This window comes from Catharus ustulatus, chromosome 10, assembly GCF_009819885.2.
Source record: "Catharus ustulatus isolate bCatUst1 chromosome 10, bCatUst1.pri.v2, whole genome shotgun sequence".
NCBI classification, from domain to species: domain Eukaryota; kingdom Metazoa; phylum Chordata; class Aves; order Passeriformes; family Turdidae; genus Catharus; species Catharus ustulatus.
Genome location: NC_046230.1, coordinates 20,821,737 through 20,844,188, shown reverse-complemented (window position 1 = coordinate 20,844,188; position 22,452 = coordinate 20,821,737). Strand labels below are relative to the sequence as shown.

Here is a 22,452-nt window from a genome sequence, read left to right as displayed (position 1 = left end):
AAAAGGCATTTGACTGATGTGATGGGTAGGAGCAATAAAGCTGGTGGTCCTGTAGTGAAAAAACATAAATGTACAAAATAGCTAAGCTTGGGAACCAGCAGGGGCTGAGATCTGAGAGTGTTCTTCAATCCCATGGCAAAGAACTTCTCAGGAAAATGAGAGGTTTGCCCTGGAGCAGTTCTGCATGAATTTATACCATGATAGGAAAAGATGCATACGGTCAGGTACCCCAGTGAAAGTCTAATACCCAGGTGGATTTAAACAGTGCAAAAATGCTATAAAGTTTTGGTTAAAAGTATTTCTCTGTTTTCTCATAGTATGACTTTCTAAAGAGAGAGCTTATGACACTTTTATTGGAAATATCTGAAAGCCACAGTACACATAATGTTTTTTAAAAAGATATAATTCCAAAGTGGGTTTTTTTGCTAGAGAACTGCATGACCAAATCTAGAGCTGGCATTCTGTTTCCTGACACTTCATATTTTTTATGATTTCATGAATTGAAATTATTCTGTTTCTGTGAGAAGTAAAAGCTGCCATAAATCACAGTCCTTTATGAATTGTACTCCTTTATGTTAAAGCATGTTAAAATGTATATTGTAAGCCTTATGTAAAACTCGTTGTGCAGATGCAACTCTGTAAATATTCCCTTGGGTAGCAAAAGCAGTATGTTGTTACCCAAGAATGAGCAGGGTTAATTGTTATTATTTTTATAAATATTATTATTATTGTTGTTATTATTACTAGAAATATGTCCAGAATATCCAGAATGTGTGAAGACTGGTGGTAGATGTGACATAACACATTTCATAGATCAGCTTTCTGCTGCAGATGACCTTGCAGTGTATTACCTGAAAAACCTGAGATGCTTCAGGATCCTGAGTGCACCATGAGCATGTTTCTCTCAGCTCCTGATAAATATTTATCCTCTCTTGGACCTAAATTTATTTCTTTCTATGTTTTGGGATTAGCAAATTTGTGGCCATCAGTTGAGACCATGGGAAATCCGAGCGGGCAGGTTGGAGACCAGCCCGGTGGAGTGCCCTAATTAGCAGGAACATGTAATTAAAAGTGAAGCAGATGTGGCTTGGGCAGGTGGTATTTCCTGAGCATTTCCTGTGTGTGCTCACTGCGTGTGATGGACACAAATAACTCCTCTTTCTGCAAGTGTGGGAAGTGCTGGTGCATCTGCTGAGCAGTTGGTTTGTGCAGGACTGAAACGAGCTCTGAAATCCTCAAAATCCTCAACATATGAAAACATCTTTAAAACTCAGCCTGGACAAAGTTTGAGGTTTTTTAAAAAAAAATTTAAAAAAAATAAAAAAAAAAAAGAGAGAGATGTTTGCATGAGAGACTATAAATGTAATAACCCCACGTGATGCATTTCCTGCATTCTTTTGTGATTATCTGCTACCAGCTACTGTTGGGAGCATTGTGTTAGACAAGAGAACACTTTGATCTGATGCAGCTTTACAAAATATGAGCAGTCATTGCAACTCACAGGATCTGAGAGCAGCTACTCAGCTGAAAAATCGATCTGAAAAAATTCCAAAATCACATTTGTTGTTAGCTCTTACCTAAAATTAAAGTAGTTGCTTTATGAACCGTTTTGGTGTACTGGAAGAAAAAAGTGGAAATTTACAGTCAAAATATGGGAATAAGTCACTTAAACATCTTACTCTGCAAAACTGGAATTCAGGTTATTTTTTCTTAGTAGTCCAGAAGTGTAGGCCAGTTCCCCATGCTCGTGGCAGTACAGCTGGTAAATCTGAAAATAAAAAAACTAACCAAACCAACCACACTTGAAATTTTATGTATTTGTGGGGAATTTTTGTCCTTGTAGATTTTTCAGATTGTATCTGTAGAATCCTTCTACAATTCCATTTTTTTAATGGGTTTTATACCAATTTAATAGGATTATCTGAGAAGTAATTGTGTCATATAGTAAAATTATTCCATCTCTTGGTTGTTAGAGTGACCTGTTGTAATTTTTCAGTATCTGTTGAGTGGTGTTTCAGTGTCCCAGCTGGTTTATTTGCAATACCTTGTTCTCTCCTTTGGCAAACCATGTCAAAAAGTGCTGTTGTAGCAAATGACTTTCCATTAAGGCACGGCAGGTCTGTGTTCCCCATGGTTACCAAATTGAAAATGAAATTTGTATATTTTGTGTGTTAATTTATCTTTTATAATCATCTGCTAAATAATAGCCTTTTGAAGCTGCAGAGGCTGCAGAACCCTTGGCTTTATTACAGGTATATCTTCAACATATTTAAAATTATTTTTCTAGGTTTAGGACTTTGAATCTTCAACAGTGGTGGTCTTTTCATATCATCAAAGTGGAAAATCTCTATCTTATTCAAGTGAAATAGGGTGAACTTTCTGGGCGTTAAGTGCAATTTTACCTGTTTGTTTGTTTGTTTGCTTGCTTGTTTGTTGTTTTGTTTTGTTTTGTTTTGTTTTAATTCAGGAACTGAGCATTTTGAGATGGAGGAAAATGATCAAGAAATGAGTGTATGTCCTGTTCTGATGTATGTTATCTGTATTAGAAAGCAAAGGTCAGGAAATTGTGGAAATCTCTGGGAGTATCCTGTAAAGGCACAGCAGTATTCTGATTGGAATTGTTACATTTATTAGTGTTGATTCTGACTTGAGACCAAATCTTCAGTCTGTGGTGGCTCCACTTCACTGGATTGTGTAGATTTACAATAACAGAAATGTGCCCATAAACTTTGTGGTTATTCCCATTGAATAAACAGAAAAATACCTGAATAAAGTATCTTTTTAATGGGCCCAAAGGGAGTCAGAAATTTGGCTGTAGATATCAGGGACAGTGCAGTAAATGGAAATTGGCAATTGCTTGGGTATTGGTTCCTTCTGAGCATGCAGCTGTTGGGGAGCTGAGAAAATCCTCAGGGGCTGCTCCTCTCCAGTGCTGAAATCCTACTGGGAGTCTGACCCTGCCAGCTCTGGGGAGGAAATAATTTCAGCATTTGTAAAGAAGGACTGTGAAGTGCATGTGAAGTGGTGATATTCTTCCAGGCTAAACTGCCAAACTTGGCAATTTTCTGAATTTGGCTGGGTTCAGGAAATACTGGCTTTGCATATTTTACTTGTTATACAATTAGTATGTGAAAAAATAATGAGTTAAATTACCTCTCACTGTAAGTTCATGCAGTCAGCATCAAAGGCAAATGCAAGTCAGCTATTGTGATAAATCTGGAAAAAAAATCTTTCTGGTGGTGTTCATAAGATTTGTCAAAGTAGTCTAATATGTGCTGATTTATTGAAAAATAATGTGTGCTCATAATTTGCAATTTGATTTTAAGATGCTATAAAGACATTATGGAGTAAATAGTGGGATCATTTCTGTAACTTAATCAGAGACGTTGTCACAAAAGTTTCAAAGACATGTTGATTTAATTATGAGGTGGAAAGTAACTTCCATTAGTAAGGGAGCAATTTGCTTATTGTATCTTCCTCTTTTAATGCTTAATTCCTTTTATTGTGACTGAATACTTCAGGTTGCAATGTGCCATGACCCTGTTGGCCTGAGATAAATTTCCTTAATTATTTATTCTATTAATGTTTCTGTCACCTGAGGGAAATGCAGATATTCTGTTAATGATTGTGTTAATCAAAAAACTTTTTGTATTTCTGCACTGCCCAAGTTTATGTCATTACATTAGCAGGCACAGGAGATGAAATTGGAAACTTGTAATATACTGCAGATTGGATTAAGTCATCTGTGTGATGTAGGCTGCTTGAAGACTTATTTTAGATAATTTAAAAACATTAAATCTGCAAGACAGTTATTGTTCCTGACAGGATCCCTGAAGTCCCAACATAAGGCCAGTGTTGTTGTAGAGATTTTGAACTTTGTGTGTGAACAGCCTTGCTGGAGCAGTGCAGCCTGGGATAAAACATATTGATTTGGACAAATATATTTTATAAAACACACATTTGTACAAAGATATGTCTGATTTTTTTAAAAGCCTTTTGCATGTTGGAGTAGTCTGCCTGTGTAATGTGATGGTGGACATCAGGCATTTGAATGGAGTATGTAATTTTTGAGCCATTTCTAGGTGTAATGGGTGTTATCCCTTCACTGCCTGCTCTTTTAAGGCCTTGATGTTGCCTAGGCAGTAAATGTTCATTTTTCAAATGTTCAACCCCAAGATGGGTGGGGAAGGGAGCCCTTGTGCTTGACTCCCATCACAATCTTTCCTTGCTGGGCTCTCCCTGGAAGTTGTGCCAGTACTTTAGCCAGGAGCTTCCCACCTGCAGCACTGCAGGATATGCAGGGGTACCTGGAACACACCTGGTGGGATTCTCAGATACCCATTGCTTGTTTAAAAATATTATTATTCAACTTTTTTTTTTTTTTTTTGATGTGTGCAAGACAGCCAGGGTATTTTTTGAAGTTCTGTTGAGGACCTTAAAGCAGTTAAGCTTAGTGACCTTCTTGTGAGGAAAAAGTCATGTGGACAAGACTTTCAGGCAGTGTCAGTATCTCTGTGCTTGGAAATCAATACATCTCTGATCCTTAATCTTCTTTTCAGTCCTGAGAGCTTCATAGACACACAAAAAACCTCCCAGAAAACCCCAACTTCACAGAATTCAGCAAATATTCCATAAGCTGCTTGTGCTGCACGTGGCTAGTGCTTTTTATTTGAGTAATAAATTCTATTTGTGTCCTTCTTGGCTTACATGACTGCTTGCCTAAGCAGGGAAAGCCTTCAGTGTTCCTTCAGCAAGCCCATCCTCTGAAGCTATCATGGCAATAGTTTCAGCATCTGGAATCTGGAATTCCAGCCAGTGCTGGAAGTGATGCAAACCCAGTGATACAAGCCCAGACCAACCTGAGTTCTCATGAACCCATCAGTGGATGCTGCCAAAATAAATCCCATGTCTGCCTTTTGTGCTGGCCAAGCTCAGGTAGTCCTTCAGTGCAGGTGCTCACTGACAACGAGCACATAATTTGGGGGAACAGTTCCATTCTCCTTAGCAAATTTGCTTTCCTTGATGAATTTAAGCCAAACATGTAATTATAACTATGTAATTATAACTAATTTTCAGCATCATGCCCTCCCTGACATCCATGAGATGTTACTTCAGATTGGCTTCTTCATGTGTAAAGATTAGTTAAATTATGTTATTTTAGAAATTTGACCAGCAAACAACATATGAATTTTGAAACAGTTGCTATGATAATTTCTATCGGGTTATTTATTTCATTTGTTTCCTATACATACATTTTTTTCTTATTTTTATTTCCCAAAAAGCAGTTGTCTTTGTCTCGTACTTGGTAAGAAAACATTTGCAAAAAAATTGAAAGCTGTATGGTTTTTCTGCATGTTTGATTATAGGTTTTTAATAAAATCATGCACTGATGCATACTAAGAGTGGGAAATAAACCAAACCCATGTTTACTTGTGTGTTGTTTTTTCCCCAGAGATTTGTTAGAGTTCCCCAGAGAAGATGATGCAGAGGTTGCAGTGAAGATCCTGGCTCAGTGGCGTTCCCAAGGCCTGGAAGATGTCCGGCTGGTGAATTACTCCGTTCTGCTTGACCTGCCAGGACCTTCTTCAAACACAGTAACTCTGCACAACACTGGGGAGTGCTTTTATCCAAGTGGACAGCAGTGCAGCACAGACCCCAAAACACTTCACAGCCAAGACCTGCTGTACTCCTACGCAGCTTATTCTGCCAAAGGAACTCTTGAGGTAACCTGGCCATTTGTCTCTGTCACTTGTGGTGAAATACAGTTAGGAAACACCAGCTTTTGCTGAACCTGACTGGAAAATTGCACCTAGAATCACAGAATTATTTAGGTAGGGAAACACCTCTAAGATCATCAAATCCATTTGATGATATGCTGAAACGCCCAACCTTAAAATAAATGTATTTATGTGAATTATGATGTGGCCAATTGTACTTACCTTAATTAACCTTATATATATGAATACTTCATAGTAGATCTATATAGATAGATAGATATAGATAGATAGATATAGATTAGATATAGATTAGATATAGATATAGATATAGATTAGATATAGATATAGATATAGATAGATATCGATATAGATAGATACACATTCACATATATATATGTAAATAATTTTTAAAAGTGTCTGTGTTTATGAATTGGCACATTTTGCTTGTGTGTAAAAATCTGGAAGCTGTGTCTAGAGTTTCACTTCATCCTTGCTGATGTATGAGTGTTACTGGTTTGAGGGATGCTTGTACAAGAATAAGATGAGGCTGGTGGGAGTGCTGGGCTGATACCTGGAGTCTCTGAATTATGGTTGGGGATCTCACATAGTTTCTTCTGTGACAACTCAGTTGACACATCTGCTCTGTTTCCTCTTGAAAACACCGATCTGTAGTTTTATCTTATTGTAGTTACTCTAGGAAGTTTTGTCAGCAAAAAGATTCTACCTATTTGGATTTGTTACTTGCCAAGTGAAATAAGATCTTGGATTATCTTGGGTTTTTTTTCCTGTGTACTGTCTTCACTGTCTGTTTTCCTTTAGCTTCTTGCTAAATATTTTGAGAGTGCACACAGGGACCATAATTTCTGTTTCCTAGCTGAGATTGTGTGCATCTTAATATTTCTGAAATATAAAAATTATGGTTTCACTGGTAATTGCATTATTGTCATCTTCCTCCTTTTAATAATATTGTATCTTTACTCCACTGACACTGGGGAGTTTCCATCTTGGTTTCTTATTTAAAAGACATTTTTGTTCATGGCTTAGAACACTTACAGACCATAAAGGAACAGATTGTGAACATCCTGCTATTTAAACATGCCTACTCTCCATGCTGAGTATCATCAGCCTTCATTCTGGGGCTCTGTCCACTTCAGATTTGTTGCTGAGAAGCAAAATGAGGTTGGCAAGAAGAGGTCCTAACTTGAATGTTACACTTTAACTTTTCAATGTACTTGTATCATTTAAAAACTCCATATTGAATATTATTTTCTCATTGTAACTTTTAAAGAGTAGCTGTAATCAGAGAGAAGAATGGTTGTGACCTTTCAGGTTTTATTTCATGAATGTCAATGGGTTGCTAACAAATTCATCAGGTTGAAGGAAATCCAATGTTCCGGGAAAAACCACTGCTGTTATTCCCAGCAGCACGTGGGAATTCCACTTTAAATTATGTTCCAGGGCAGGTTTCTCTTATGAGTTGAGCAGAAATGGGGTCCACACACACCATCCTTATCACAAGGGCTGGACCTTGGCTTTGGCAAAACTCCAAACTTGCACTGGAGCCAAAGAATGACTCTCTGCACAGTTTTACAGGCAGGTCTTTGAGATACATCAGCACCCTTACAAAACTTAAGATGTGTTCTTCAAAAAGTCTACCTGAAATGTCCATAGATCTAGTTTTTGCCAAAAAGGGAAATTTTACTATTTGTTTAGGCTACAGGTAAGTTGTTAATGATCTGACATTCCTGACTTTCAATCCTACACTCTAATCTCTACTATTTAAACTAATGGAAGTAGAAAAACTTTAAATGAGAAGTAGCAGGTGGTGGCTGTTGCTGGGTTCAGCCATCAGAAGTGACTTGATTGCTTGCAGTGGAGCTACAAGTCGCGTGTTTTGAATATCCTGCAGTGGTTTGTGATTGCAAAATCACGAGGATTTTCTTGTGAACAGGTATTTTTATAACAGCTACTCATACCCTGAATAATTTTCTTTCAAATGTGGCACATCCTTAGCAGAAAATTCCTATTATGTGTCACTTAATCAGGTTGAATTGCTAATACTGCCTCGATGCTGCTGCTTCATTGTATCTCATTTGTCTGTTTGGTTTGCTAGAAGTTGAAGCAAATAAAACCATTAAGCTATTGCAGTCTGGCTACCAGCAGAGCTACAGCTCCACTTTGATGCTGACAAGGTTATTTGTAGAACAGCAAGACTCATTTTCTTTGACCACCTGTCATGTCCATTCATCATACGGCCATTGTATATGAGCCATCCAATTTGTGCTTTCTGGTAACAGTCTAAACAGCATTTGTGACTAAAAATGTGAGCATTTGTGATCTGAAATCTACTTCAAAAACCTACTTAGTGCCATTGTGATGGATGGTGCACTTTAGTAGTTCCCTATATTTCATCGGGCTGTGAAAAGGTGACAGTGTTTACCCATCATGGTGACAGGCAGGGCAGCTTACACTTCTGGAGAGGGCTGTCGAGTCACTTTTGAAATAGATATTGCAGCAGTTATGTAAATAATATACTGTAGGCTAGGTCAGCCTAAGGAAAGAATGACATACCTGAAATATATTTTTATTAAAACTTAAATATCAGCCACCTTTTATAGAGCTTAAACCTTTTGTCTGCTTGATAAAAACAGGAATGCTGCTCTGGCCAACAGAGTGCACATATAAATGGAAATTACATTGCTTCAAATTTATGCATTAAAGCAAAATGCATTGTCAGACGGTATCCAGCCAGTCTCCAAGTGAGGGTGGTGTGGTGAATCCAAATGTGCTGCTCCTGCCTCCTGCAGCACTGGGAACTCTGGGATGTTCTGTCCCTGGGGAGTGGAGGGGGCTGAACCCCCAAAATCTGGTGTCCCACACTGATAAATGGTGTCATAGCCCTCGTTTGACACGGGTGGTGGTGATCCCTGAGTGCACCAAAGGAGGAGCAGGGATTTATTTGGGCTTGCAGGAACCTGGGGGGCACTTGGGGCACTGGTTTCAGTCCGTTCTGCTGAGTGCAGCAGCTTCTGGAGCAAACAACTGTCCCCAGTGTTTGTCTGCTCCCTCCACTGTTTCTTCAGCAACTGGAAATAGTCCTAGCAGATGTAATGGTTGGTGTGTTGGAATAACATTCAAGGACAGCCTAATTAAAGCAAAATGTAAATGGTATTTGCTTTGTATTCATGCATTTCTGCAATTATGTTTGTGTGACCTGAAGTTTTCCTCACTTTCCTTTCACCTTCAATTTATTCACTCTTTAGGGAAGTGTTAAGGAACTTTTGGCAGTCCTAAGTCTGCATTCATACTTTGAACTGAGGTACTTGGTGTCCTCTGTTATATAGCATTGTCTCATGATTCACTGCTCTGCCTCTCCTGGAATAATGCACCAAATCCTTGTTGGTTCCTTTGCTGGTCCTCTCTTCTGGTTTGGGATTTGTTTCCACCCTCATGGATGCCCTCAGCGAGCCCAGCAAAACATGATGTTTCTTTCTGGATCTTTCATGCACTGAAAGGACTGTGTTGGTTCAGCAACCAGGAGAGGATGGCATGTTCTTGAAATGGAGATGCACATGCAGGCAGGGATTATTTGAGGGTTTCTGGGCAGAAATTAATTGTGCTCATCTCCAAGGCAGTTCTCCCAACACCTGACTATGTCTATTTTGTATTTGTGCCACTGCTCTGCCCCTGTTCCCTGCCTGCTTTGACTCCTCTGCCGTGTCACCTCCCTTCCCTGCCACCATCCACGTTCCAGTTTCTACTGATTCCTCTGCTGCAGCACCTGCTGATCGGAGACATTTGCCCTCCCAGTCAGCCAGGGGTGTCTTTGATGAGTTTTGAGGGGCTGCAGGGAGCAGACAAGTGGGAATGCTGCCTGCCTGTCTCTGCCCACAACATGCAGAAGAGATTCTCTGCATCTGCGGTCACGTCCCAGCCTGCTCCGGTTCGTTTGTTTTGGTGACATTTTCTCAGCTAAATGAGAACCCACCGCAGAGATTAATGCAACCTGAAGCAATCTGGGAACTACAAGCCCATCTGTTAAGCTCACTCAGTCATCTTCCCACCATTCTTCAATCTTGGCAAGAGGGGAATAAGGGAAGCAGGAAATCAGGACTTGGATTTTGCTGTCAGATCCTCTTTCACAAGGAAGGGAGTTTGCTCACTTCTCACTCAATATCCCATTTTCTTATGGCTGTCTTTAGAGGTCTCCTCTCCCCATCCATTCTCTTCTTTCCCAGTCCTTTGCAGGAAGATGGGATCTTCCTCTCCCCTACTGCCTGTTCCTGTAACCTTTCCCACTCCTGCCAGGAGTGTGTCCTACAGTCCCATCTATGTCCCACAGTCCCCACTGTGTGTCCCACAGTCCCCTTCCCTCTCTGCTCAGATTTACAGCCCAGTTTGCTGCCAGTACTGGCAGCTCTCTTTATTTCCACCTCTGCACCAACAGGTCTGGAGTTCCTCTGGAGGGGACAGTGCATCAGGAAGTCCTTGACCCCAAAGTTGCTTTCATTTGATTCGGTTTCATTGTGCTGGAAATGTGATTAGTGCACCCTTATTATCTTTTCTCTTCCCTCCAGCTAATCAGTGGTAATTTCCTTAACAATATTTCAGAATTAAGATTGGTGTCAGCGGGTTGGTTTTAGAAAATTTTAAAATCTTCCCAGGTTATTTTTATCCCCAGGCAAAATTTCTAAATGAGCCTTCTGCAGCGTGCTCACTCGCACATCTTGAATTCCAAAGGCAGAGAGTGTTTAATTTAGATTAAATAATCACAGCATCTCTTCCTAAGTCTTTCAGTCATTTTTGATGGCACATTGGTGCAAAATACCAAGCTAGAGGGAATCTTGATACATGTGTGCATTTAATTCTTTTAGGCATGCCAAATTTAGTTCATTATTATCTTTATTAACATTTTTAAAGATTTTTTCTCTGAAGAGACATGTACTTAGCTAAAATGAATCCCTAGCAACTGAAATCAGTTTTGCAGATGGTTAGGGCTATAGGTTGAATAACACATACACACAAATGAGAAGAATCATGTGATTTTTGGTAACATTTAGAAGTTTTAGTGCAGCTTTATTTATCTTTTATTTATAGAAGAGTTTCTCCGAAACCTCTTCCACAAATAATCGTAATTTAGACCACTGCTCTGCATACCAAGTAGGCACAGCAAATTTTCAAGACAATCTCACTAAGAATATGGATTTTAGAATAGACTTGACCTTTAAGCAGAAAACAACATTCAACATTAACTACAGCATAGCTGCCACTCCATTATAATTACATATAGAAAGCTGTGAAATGCAATGTGAAGGTTATATAATTTAAAATTGCAGGCAAAGGCTCCAGAAACGATCATTGAAGAGATGTCCTGCAGAACATCCTGTCAGATTTCTGGCATACATCACATAACCATTAATAAATAAAGTTGTACAGTTCCCTAAAAATAATAGTAGTTCATCATGCACAACGCCCCAACTAATATTGCTGGAAGATTTTTGTGTCATTGAAGGGCAGGGTTTCAAAGATGCAAATGCTGCTGCTGCAGAGCCTTTTGCTGTTTTATAATTGGGAGTCAATGCTGCCCTGATGTTTTACTAATAAAACATTAGTAATGGCATTTTAGTAGTAATTCCATTAATAATAAATGAGAATTTTTAAATGATAAAAAAGCAAAAGGTGAGGCATCCTGGTATCTAGAGACATAACAGATGAGTGAGCACTTCCATGCCATTGCACAGAATCAGCTGAGGGCATTTCTTAGCAAAGCCTCTGTGCAATATCAGAGAGGGAGCAATGTCGAACCACAACAATTATTTATATTCCAACTGCATGGTAAAAACTAAATGGTGCAAACCCTGAGGGCTTGGGAAGAGTATCTGGTGCCTGTTTTAGGTTTTAGTGCAGGCAGAATTCCTACTGAAATAAATGGGAATGACATTTCTAAGCAGAGTTAAGTTTTGTCTGTTAGTGTGAGAGAACAGCAGTGAAATTTGTGCCATTGCATGGGTCTCCAAGGAATATTTTTCTCTTTAATTGGTATGGTAAAATCAAGCCCACTGAGCTGCCATCACCTCTGCAGTTCAGTGGATACCTGGGGTGGTGCCCACCCAGTCAGGCTTTTTTCCACCCCACTCTTAATTAATGGTGTTTGGTTCAAACCTCAACAAATGTACCCAGGTCAAGTGGAAATATTTCTGCTAAATCCCAAGTCGTGGGGTTTTTTTGTTTTTTTTTTTTTTTTTTTTGGTGTTTGTTTGTTTTGTTTTGTTTTTTGCTTTTTTGTTTTGTTGTTGTTTTTGTTTGTTTGTTTGTTTTTTATAGCCGTCTTCTCTCTCTCTGTACCTTCTTCTTCACCTTCTCAGTAATATGAACCTACCAATAACATACCTGTGCTTTTTTCTCTGTTTAAGCTTGTAAAGGCAATATTGTACTCAGAGGAGGAGTTTTCAAGTAAAAAGCTTCTTGTTCTGTGAGCTCTTGGGATTGGGTTTTAGGGATCTTTGTCTTTTCAATTTCTCCAGAATTCTGGAGGTTTAAAACTGCCTCAAAGGAATCCTGCTTACTCTGAAAAAAACAACAATTTCCTTCAACAGAGGGACTATTAAGTAAATACCAGCTTTTAAAAAATTGCTAGTATGAGAAAAAACCATCAACTACAGCTGATATGAGAACAGTAACAAAATATTTTTGTATTAATATAATACTGAATCCTTGTCCCTAAAACTACTTACATAACTTTATTGTTTAAAAAAATGTAGTTTCATGCATGAACAATAAAGAACTGCTTAAAATGCTACTCAGTGCTCTGGTAGTTATGAGTGACTGTAAAATACAATATTGATTAAACTATTGCTGCTTCTCTTTTTTTTTTAAGTTTGTTTTTCAGGAAGAGAGGCAAGTCCTAAAATCTCTTCAGGAATATGAGCAATAGAAAAGCATCTGAAGTTGAAGGCAGATTCCATTTTACTGGGCATAAACATGGTGTGTCTGGGAGCCTCTGACCCTGGCAGTCCCTGGCATTAGGCTTCCCTGAGGATATGGGTTGCAACTGCTGTAATAAAATAGATTTTTAAAAGGCAAAAAATCAATCTTCCGCCATACGTCACTTGATTGTGTCTTAAATTGGAGGAAAAAATCTAAATAATGGTGGTGTCTTGTGAATTAGAGGTGGCAGCTGAAAAGAATCAGCAGCAGCTATTTTAATTTTCAGTGCAGTGTGATAAATCTTACCAGTTAAAGCCTCAACAGTGTTTTATCTTAGGAGTCATCTCTACCTACCTACCAACTTCTCCAGTCACCATTGGACAACATCTTGTCAAAATTTTAAAACTTACTTTTTTCTAATGTAATAATATAAGTTTAATGGATGCTTTTCTGTGGGAGCCTCTGTGTAATTGTTAAAATATTTTTTAATATTTTGAAATTAAAGTAGCACTGAAAACCCAAAGCAAGTATGAAGATTTCGTATCTCACTGTGAGGATGTGGTGATATAAAGTCCAAATCATGAAAGAGTGAAAGTAAGTTCTCTACTTAAAAAAAAAAAAAAAAAGCATAAGGATCCTTGAGAGATTTTAAATGTAACCTAAACTAAGGATAAAGCTGCCATTATAAGAATAATTTGGTGAGAACTGCAGCGTGTCTGACTTCTTTGTTAAAATACTTTGGTATTAAAGAGCAGAGGATGTACCTCTCCAGAGAGTGCTTTGAGAAATGCTCTAAACTAAACCTGGACACAGCCTTGGTAGTAGGAAATACCAAAAAGAGAAGACCACTCTCAGACTCTCAGAAGAAGCCCTTTGAAGCAAATAACTTTTGAAACCTTTGAGAGCAGGATGTAAAAAAAAAAATAAAAATAGTGCTGCTGTGATACAGCTTGTTGAAAATTATATATAAGAGCTGAATTCTTAAAAATGTAAAAAAGAATAAAAAGCTTAAAAAACAGTCAGACCCAGGCAGTAACCATTGGCAAGTGTGAGTTGGTATCCAGGTGCTGTTGGCAGAAGTGCATTGGCTGTGCATGGGAACTGTCAAAATGCCAGGGCCTCTTCCCTGGCTGGACTAAAATGTCCTGAGAAAAAGCTTTTGTTCAGAAATTCCCTTTTAAATCTGTTTGGAAATGCAGCACTTATGCCTCCACCTACCAACTGCAATCCCAGGAGAGAAGTACCTCTTTTAAAATAAATAAATAAATAAATAGTGCAAAGTAAATAAAGCTGAAAATACATTGGTCTTCTGTCCTAGACATCCTTAGGTTTTTATTCTGTCTGATGTGCTGTCTCTCCCACTAAATATAAATAAATCTCATGTCTAACCTCATGAAATTAATATTAGTTACAGTGTTTATCTCATTCATTAAGAGGCCCTTAATGTGAATTAATTCGGATCTCTATCAGTTTTATTCTCACAATTATTTCTGGTGTTCCTGAGCTCTGCAGTTCAAAGGGAAGGTGCCTCATCCATCACCAGCTTGTGGCTGGCCCACGAGCAGGTGTGTGTGAGAAAGAAGATACTTCAAGGAATTAATCTTCCTTCCACTGAATTATGTTACCATGTAGAGTTAGCCCTGTCTGCTGCAAGATTCAGTGCCTCACTCTGCTGCCCTGGAGGGGCACAGGGGTGGATAAGGATGGAAGAGGTCTGGCAGAGGCTACAGCTCTGGGAGGGCAAAGCTGCTTTTTAAATATGCAAGAAAGCTCCTGCTGCGTTCTCATCCAACAGGGATAGATCCCCTCCTGCTGCAGGTCAGTGCTGACCAGGCACCATCTTCCCCTGGGGAATATTTTAGGGAATTAATTGGTAGAAAATTTAGAATTTTTGCATTGCTGGAAAAAAAAAAAAAAAGCATCAGTTTTGTAACAAAACGTTTTATTCAAGAAAATTTTACCGTGTTTCTGCCCATGTTGCCCTTTTACTGCTAAATCTCTTACGCCTTAAGGCTCAAGTAGAAAATTATAATCATGTGAAGTCACAAACTAAAATCTAGGATGAGAAATTGTATCAGTATGGACAGTGTTAGGCTCAGGTTTTTGAGGAGAATACCAACTTTTTGAATTGATCCCTTTCCCTGATGATCTTGCTGCTGCCATGGGGTTGCTCTGCCTGAAGTAAACTTCCACATCTGTTCATTTATCTGCAGGCTGTGTAGATAAATTGCTGACAATATTTGTGAAGTAGGTACCAAAAATTTAGAGACAACTGAAGAAATATGGAGGGAAGCCCTTCAGCAGAAGTTAAAAGTAGAGGACATTGCTAATGGAGACTGTTGTGTGTGTTCTTGTGCGCTGAATTGAGTCTCTGGTGTTTATTAAACTCCAGGAAAGGCACCAGGGAATGCAGGAAGATGGATCATTGGGGAAATCTGTAGTTGAATCAGAGCTCCCTGATGCTAGTTTGTTTTTGTTGATTGTTCAGGATCCAGGGCAGGAAGGATCAGAACAGGTAAAGAGAGGGAATTGAGCACAGATTTTTGTGGTAACTGATAGTTCTCTAACAATGTCCCTGGCTGCTTTTGTTGGGAATTGAACCATCAAATGGTATCACTGCAGTGGTACTGAGTGCTTCTGTACTGCTGTGAAAGAGCCTGACCTGAATTCCAGGTGTGTGGAAGATGAGGGAAGCTCTGTCCAGCTCCAGAGCTCTGCATGGCAAAGATTCTGCTCTAAGCAACAAAATCAATTATATGATTTGCTCCTTCCTCCAATCAAGCTGTCCAGAAAATCTCTTCAGATTTTCCCATATGTTTTAAATATTTTTCCATCTTTTCTTTTGAGGTACCACTGTACAAGATGAGTGGTTTACTGGGACCCCCTCTACAAAGAATCAAGTTCTGTTCTTTGGATGGGATTTCTTCTTTTTCTCCAGGTTTTTCCATCCCTGTTGAGAGTCCATGAACCAAGTTCACAAATCTCTATGGGGTTTCTGCCCACACTTAAGAGATTAATACTCAATATATCTGAAACATGGCACAATTTAGAAGAACCTTCACCCTAATCTTTGGAAACACATGGGATAAAGGTGAACTACTAATTTTTCTATAGGCAAAATTTTCAAAATGAAGATTAGCTGTTTCTGAAAGAAAACCCAAAAGGTGCTGGCATGTAAAACCTCTAGATTACTGTGTAATGTAGGATGCACATCAACTCCAAGATCATGAGTGCACTTTTAAAAACAAAATTGGAAAGCCTGAAACAGAACTTTTTCTCCCCTGTACAATTTTGTTATCTGTGAGACATGAATGACACATTATCTTTTGAAATAAGTCTGCTTCCAAAATGTTAGGTGGTTGAAAACCAGAGAAATATTTTTGTTTAATCACAGAGATGAGCTGTTCTCAGGTACAACTGTATTTCTGTATCTGTATACTTGTCCTGGTCAATCATTTGGGCCACTTGAATTTCATATTACTCAGGCACATTCCCTGTTTTTATTGGAGTCTTTTTCTTGTCCTCTGAATACATTTTTAGAACTTATTTTTCTCCAGTCCTTTTTTTCTGTAGATGTAATTTGGAGACCTATAAATCTGTGCAATGACTCAAAACAAAAGAATTCACAGGAGATGGGAAAGATGTCATTTTCCTTTTCACAACTGCATATTTGCTTCTGCAAATTGTTTGCTCAAATGCTGCTTTAGCACTCAGATTTGTGTTTGCATCATTACATGGTTGGGCATCTCCCTGATTATGTTGAAGTGGATGATGTTCGGCCAAGCAAGGGCTGTGAGTACTTGGTGAAAGATCATTTATTGTAATCTAGAAAATAGAGTTCTTCCCCTACATTTCTGAAAGTTCAAGTGTTCTCTTGATGCAGGGGATGACCTCCTCTTGTCCATGTGAGTGATTATTTTCCTCTTTGAGGTAGATGCCTGTTTTATTGTTCTGTATGTCTGGAATGTCATTCTGGGTCCCCTGTCCTGGCTGTGTCACCTCCCAGGCACTCCCAGCTTACTTGGAGTAGGGAAAGCAGAAAAGGCCTTGGCTCTGGGCAAGCCCTGCTCAGTGATAACAAAAACATCTCCATTATCATCCAAAACATAAAACACAGCCCCATAACAAAAATCAAAAAAAACCAGCCCCATAACAGCACTGTGGAGAAAATTAATTCTGCCCCAGCCAAAAGCAGCACAGTTCTGAATCATGAATTCCAGCTTGGAGGACTGAAAATGGGAGGCTGTTTGCTGCACATTTTGTTTTGATGCAGCCAAACTGACTCTGAAATTGAAACAATTGGACAAAGCTGAAACACCTGTATCTAAGGAATTAAAATATCGAACATATTATATGCTATAAAATGAAATATTTTGTTTTTCTTAGATTCTGAAGCACATGTAGTGTTTCAGTGGGTTTGACCCACGTTCTGTCTGTGGTGTTTGCACTCACAGGATGTTCTCATGAGCTGGTATTTCAGACAGGAGATGACTTTGCTGCTCTGGGGTGTGGGTAGAGCTCATGTTCTGCTGCTGCTCACTCCAGGGAGCTCCCCCAGCTCAGTTTGGCCCCTCTGCTGCCCAGCTGAGGTGGATCCATCCCCACCACAGCATCCTGCAGAGCCTGCTTGTGGATAAATTGCTTTTAGACGCCTTCTGTGAGCTCCAGGCTCCTTCTCTAAAGGCTTGATGCTTGTAGCTGCTCTAGGAGGGAATGCCTGGTGTTAATTCAGTGTGATTTCAGTGACTGAGGGAGCTCATTCTGCAGCCTCTGGATGTCTTGTGTTCATTCCCTGTGCTTCACAGAAACCAAGGAAACCTTGAGAATTTGCTGAGTTCAGACAATGAGACTGGATCCTGACACAAACCCCTTTCACTGAGAATTGTAAGGCCAAGTTTAAATCACACCATTATAATTTCCTGTGTACATATGTAGCTTATGTTTTTTGGTTTTTTTTTTAAGATACCACATCACAGCTGAGTAATTCTGTTTTGTTTAGTTTATCCTCAGTCTATGTAATTTGTAAATGTATATTTGCATGAATAATTGCCTCTGAATAAGCTAAACCAAGCAGGCTGGCAAATACAGATTACTCCTTTTTCTTAGGAAAGTATGAGCAATGTGACTTTATGCTTTAGGGACTAATGCTGCTAAATAGCCTTGCAATTAAAAGGGAGATATATAAATAATATTAAATACATACAAGAAAGAATAATTAAGATTTAAAATTTTGTCACTAGTTAAGTGACAATCAGCACTGCTTAATGAAAGTTTGAAATAATATTTCTGATAGTGTTTTGGGCATCTTATGATCCATGTCCTTCAGTGTTTTCTAACAAAAGGCGTTGTTCTTGGAGAGTCTAAAATGAGTAAATTTTAGTTTAATGTGTCCGAAAATAGCAATGTTTGAAAAGCTAAATTTTTATGTATTATGCAAAATATAGTAAGAAAGTTAGAAAGAAAATATAGTTAGAAAATATGGAATAAAACCTACCCTAACATATTGTTTGGGTATCTTGCTTGGACATCATGAGTTAAGAAATAATATTTAAATACTATTTTTACCTTTTGGGAAACACAAAGAATATGACTGGGAACAGAGTTGGGGGTTATGAAAATTAAAGCAAGAAAAAATAAAGTAGGGGGGAAAAGGGAACTGAAAAATAAATCCCAGCTGTCAGTTTGGATTTATCTGGGGCTCTGTAACCATAAAACAGAAGAGCTCTCTTCTGCAGGCTGTAAAAAGACTTCGATCTCGATTCAGTCTCCCTCAGAGTTGGAGTTGGAAAAAAGTCTTGCAATAAACTGTAAGAAGAGTGGAAGCAAACAGGTTTAACCTCGGTGTCTTTCCAAAAAATGCCCTTCAACAGCAAGAGGAACCTGTGGGAGCAGCTGCAGGAGAGCCCAGGTGATGGGGCTGGGTGAGCTGGACAGGGACCAGGGAAAGCTGAACATGAAATGTGTCTGTGGCTGAACTCTGTCTGCAAGGCCAGGCTCCATCAGGCTGAGGTTAAGGGACATCCTTTTTGCCTCTTGTTTTAGGATAAATTACAGCTTGAGCTGTCACTGTAATGCAGTGTGCAATTTTATGTAATAAAACCTAGACACAAAGAACCTTTTCTGATTGTAAGCTGACAATGTGAGTCATATTGTATTGAAATGTTCCAGAGTTCTATTGTAGGAGCAGGACTATTGAAGCAAAGAAAAGAAAGCCTCTATAGAGTGAAGTGCTAGCAAACAGGAAGAAAAGAGATCATGAATCTGTTTGAGGAGCAGGGTTTGTGGGTAGAACACATAGCAAGACTGAAATTCTCTGATTTAAATCTTCCCTGACATTGTTGGTCAGAAACAGAGAAAAATCATCTTCAATTAATCCAGATATATAATTCTTTACTTTTTGGGCTCTGTCACTCTTTTTGCCTGGAACCAAGTGAAGGAAAAAGGTTGAGAGAAAGCTTTGGATATTAACATTTCTGTAGAAATGCAGTAAGTATATAAAAGATAGTTATGGATGGGTATTTTGTCTACGTGTGCTCAACAGGACCCTGGTGGTGGCAATCACAGGGAGACAGCTGTGGCTCCCTGATTATTGAAGGATGTTTTTGGCTGGAATGGGACCAGCTTTGGTCAGAAAGCGTACAGAGTTTACACCAACAAAGGATTTGGCACAGCTCCCTTATCTCCCCTTCTCTTTCTTCCTTTTCCCTAATTTTAAAAATCAGCTAATTTTATATTTGCTGCTTTCTTCACATTTATTGGTGTCCAGCTTTGATCTACAACCAGCTTGAGTTTACTTTTATGCTCTGCTGAATGCTGCCTTCAGCCTCAATTTCAGAGCTGTGCAAATAAATTATGGCGATGTGTTTAATTAAAGTTCGTCTCGTGTCCTGATTGCAGACTGTTGCCTTCTCAGATACAATTTGCAAATTTATTTTGGAGTTTTATTTTAGGCAGGATGACTGGTTGAAGGTTATTTAATTGTGATTGATTGTGCATGGGATGTTTCTGCTGCCTTTATTTTGTGAACAACCTGGAAATAGTAGCTGAATGTTGAAGGATAAATTAAGGGCATTGGCCTGGAGGGAAAGAGGGGATGTAGTAATTCTGAACAGTTACAGAACTGAGGGTTGATGCTTCTAGAATTACATGTGTGCTTTTTGGAGAAATTGCCTTAATTCTAAGGAATGAACAATATTCATTAATATGAAATATTTAGTTTTCTTCAATACTTGGAGTTTCTTTAGGCAATCTATTTCTGAAACCTTTGGGTGGATAGGCAGGAACTGTGAATATGAGAATATGAGCTTGACTGTGTCATTTCCATACCTGCAACTTCCACAGTCCTGAGTTCCCCAAGACTGTGCAGAATCCATTCATTAACATGGGTCAGGAGCTTGGTATTTGATAAAATATATTCATCATTGGAGGTTACTGCACTGTGGCACTATTGGCATTGGCATGAAGAGGAGAAGATGTTTCACCATATCCATTCTGTCTGCTGATTTGGGTTTGTTTTCTGCCAAGCTTTTAAGAGCTCAGTTTAAGAGCTGCTTTCTTATCTGTGCAGATAATGCATCCTCATCTTGGTGGTTGTGAGAAATGTCCCCTCCTGGGTGTACCACCTTTGAGCTTTGTGTTGGGTTGTTTGTTTGTTTGGGTTTTTTTGTTTTGATTTGTTTTTCCCTCAGTGGTTTCTTCTCTGGGTCTTTTTGCTGCCTTGTGTGTCCCTGGCACATCAGCCACAGTCTGGCTCTCAGGCAGTGTGTTGGATGCAGATGTATAGTGCTGTTATTAAATCCTTCTCCTCAGTCAAGTGAACTGATGAGAATGTGATAAGACAAACATATTTCTGTTATTATTTTCAACCTATTTATCTTATTTTTTTTAATTGCCTCAGAATTTGCAAGATAGCAAGGTTTAAAAATAGTATCCAGCAACTTCAAGACCCCAGCTGCCACCTGCTTCATATTTTTCATATTTCATATTTTTCCTTTGCAAGACCTATTTTCCTCTGTGTCATCCATGACAAGATGAAGTATGCTCTTTTATTCTGTTTCATTTTGGAGATAAGTAGAAGAAATTAGGATAAAAATCCATGACTGACTCGACTGTGGCATTTTCAGAGTGTTTGTCCTTTCTGTTTTAGGGGGATGCTGTTCGAATTTTTAAGATAAAATGTTTACAACTCACTGAACATCATCTCGAGACTTAGAAACTAATAAGTTGTCTAACATAAAATAATTACTTTTCCTAAAAATGTTTGTTTTATTACCTACCCCTACTTCATTTCATGCATGGGGGAATACTACTGAACTCCACAATGCACATTACAATTTGTTCCTAAATAGTTATATCTTTCAAACAGCATAGCTTGAAACGATTCAAGGAGTAAGTACCTAATTCAGATGGATAAAACAACTCATTCTTCAACAGCTTCCCAGTTTTAGGGTAAGAGGATTTACTGTGGCATAGCTAAACCAGGGAGACAAGTGCTCTTTTTCGGCACCTGATAAAAGGATGAGTTCTCTTTTGTTTTTGGACAGAATTATCCCACCAAAGGAAAGCAGTTTATCAAATATGAGTAGTTGGGGGTGGGGTGTTTTGCTTTTCAGAAAGCTGGGATGTGTAAAATGAGGATTATGTCATGGTGTAAGCATTTCTAAAAACAGAAAAGAGAAATAATAAGAAATTTAATCTTTATTCATTTTTGGAGGTATTAGGAATGTTGTGACTAAAACAGGCCTTCATGCATCATAAATGGTCTGTCAGATTCTGAGTGGATTATTAAGAAGGTGGAAGGTCTGGATTCAATAGGACTCTTCACCATTATTTTGAGTTATATTTTTTCAATATTTTATTTTATACTAGAAGTAAGGGTCCCAATTAGTCGAGCCCCAGTCCAATAAATAAAACCCAAACTGAGCTAGTGTTGATGTACTGTATTTCATGAGATTTCATTAATACTGATAACTATTTTGCTTTTTATTACAAGTTTTACTTAAGTGTTCAGATGCAGAATAGAAAAAGGGATAAGAATAATTTGTATAGCTATTTTCATAATGTAACGTGCACCTATTACTTTCTGGATCCTAAACTCTTCCAGTGAGCTATTGACTTCATTTGGCCAGAGATGAGCCATGTTTAGTTTACTCAAGAGAAGATTTAATTCATTTTTTGTTTGCCATTTTAGCTGGAGTTAGAGGTGATACAAGCTGTGCAGACCTCTGGGTGCTAGGCTGTACATGGTTTGACATCTCTGTATTTCATGTGGAAGATGTGTGATGGAAGCCCACAAAACTCTGTTAAATTACACCCAGCTGCTCCTCCACTATGCAATTTCTTACACATGTTCTCAATATATGAATGTACTTAATAGCTTTGGCACTGGGGCTAACTTTTACAATTTGAAGCAAAGCACATGGTCTGCAGTGTTTAGGGCAGCAGGGAGTCAGCTTCTGTTTTGCACATAATTAAAAAATGAGCTGTGCTTTTGCAGGGCCTCCTGCTCTGCCTCTCTCTCGTTGAGCACGTCTTGCCTGGCTCAGACCAGCGAGCCGCTCTTGAAGATGCAGTTTGCATCCATAAATTAACCAAGACCATCCAAGGGCAGTTGCTAAACGCATTAATAATTGTGCAAACATGTAGTTTTGTTGTTTACAGAGCAGTGGATAGCCCCCTGGAGGAGCAGTGAGCCAAAGGGATGTGCAGGGAAGCAGCACAGGAATGTAGATGGGCAGGAGCTCATTTCCACACTGCAGAAGCAAATAGCCTGACACTTCATTATCTTACATATTTGGGGATTGATTTT

At 38.8% G+C, this 22,452-nt stretch overlaps 1 protein-coding gene across 1 annotated transcript in view; it reads left to right on the top strand.

Annotated features, from left to right (window-relative positions):
- Window positions 1–22,452, top strand: part of NAALADL2 (N-acetylated alpha-linked acidic dipeptidase like 2) — a 309,883-nt gene that overhangs the window by 122,364 nt on the left and 165,067 nt on the right. Inside the window, exon 3 of the mRNA XM_033069309.1 lies at window positions 5,453–5,723. Coding sequence (XP_032925200.1) covers window positions 5,453–5,723 — 271 coding nt within the window. The remainder of the gene's footprint in view (window positions 1–5,452; window positions 5,724–22,452) is intronic.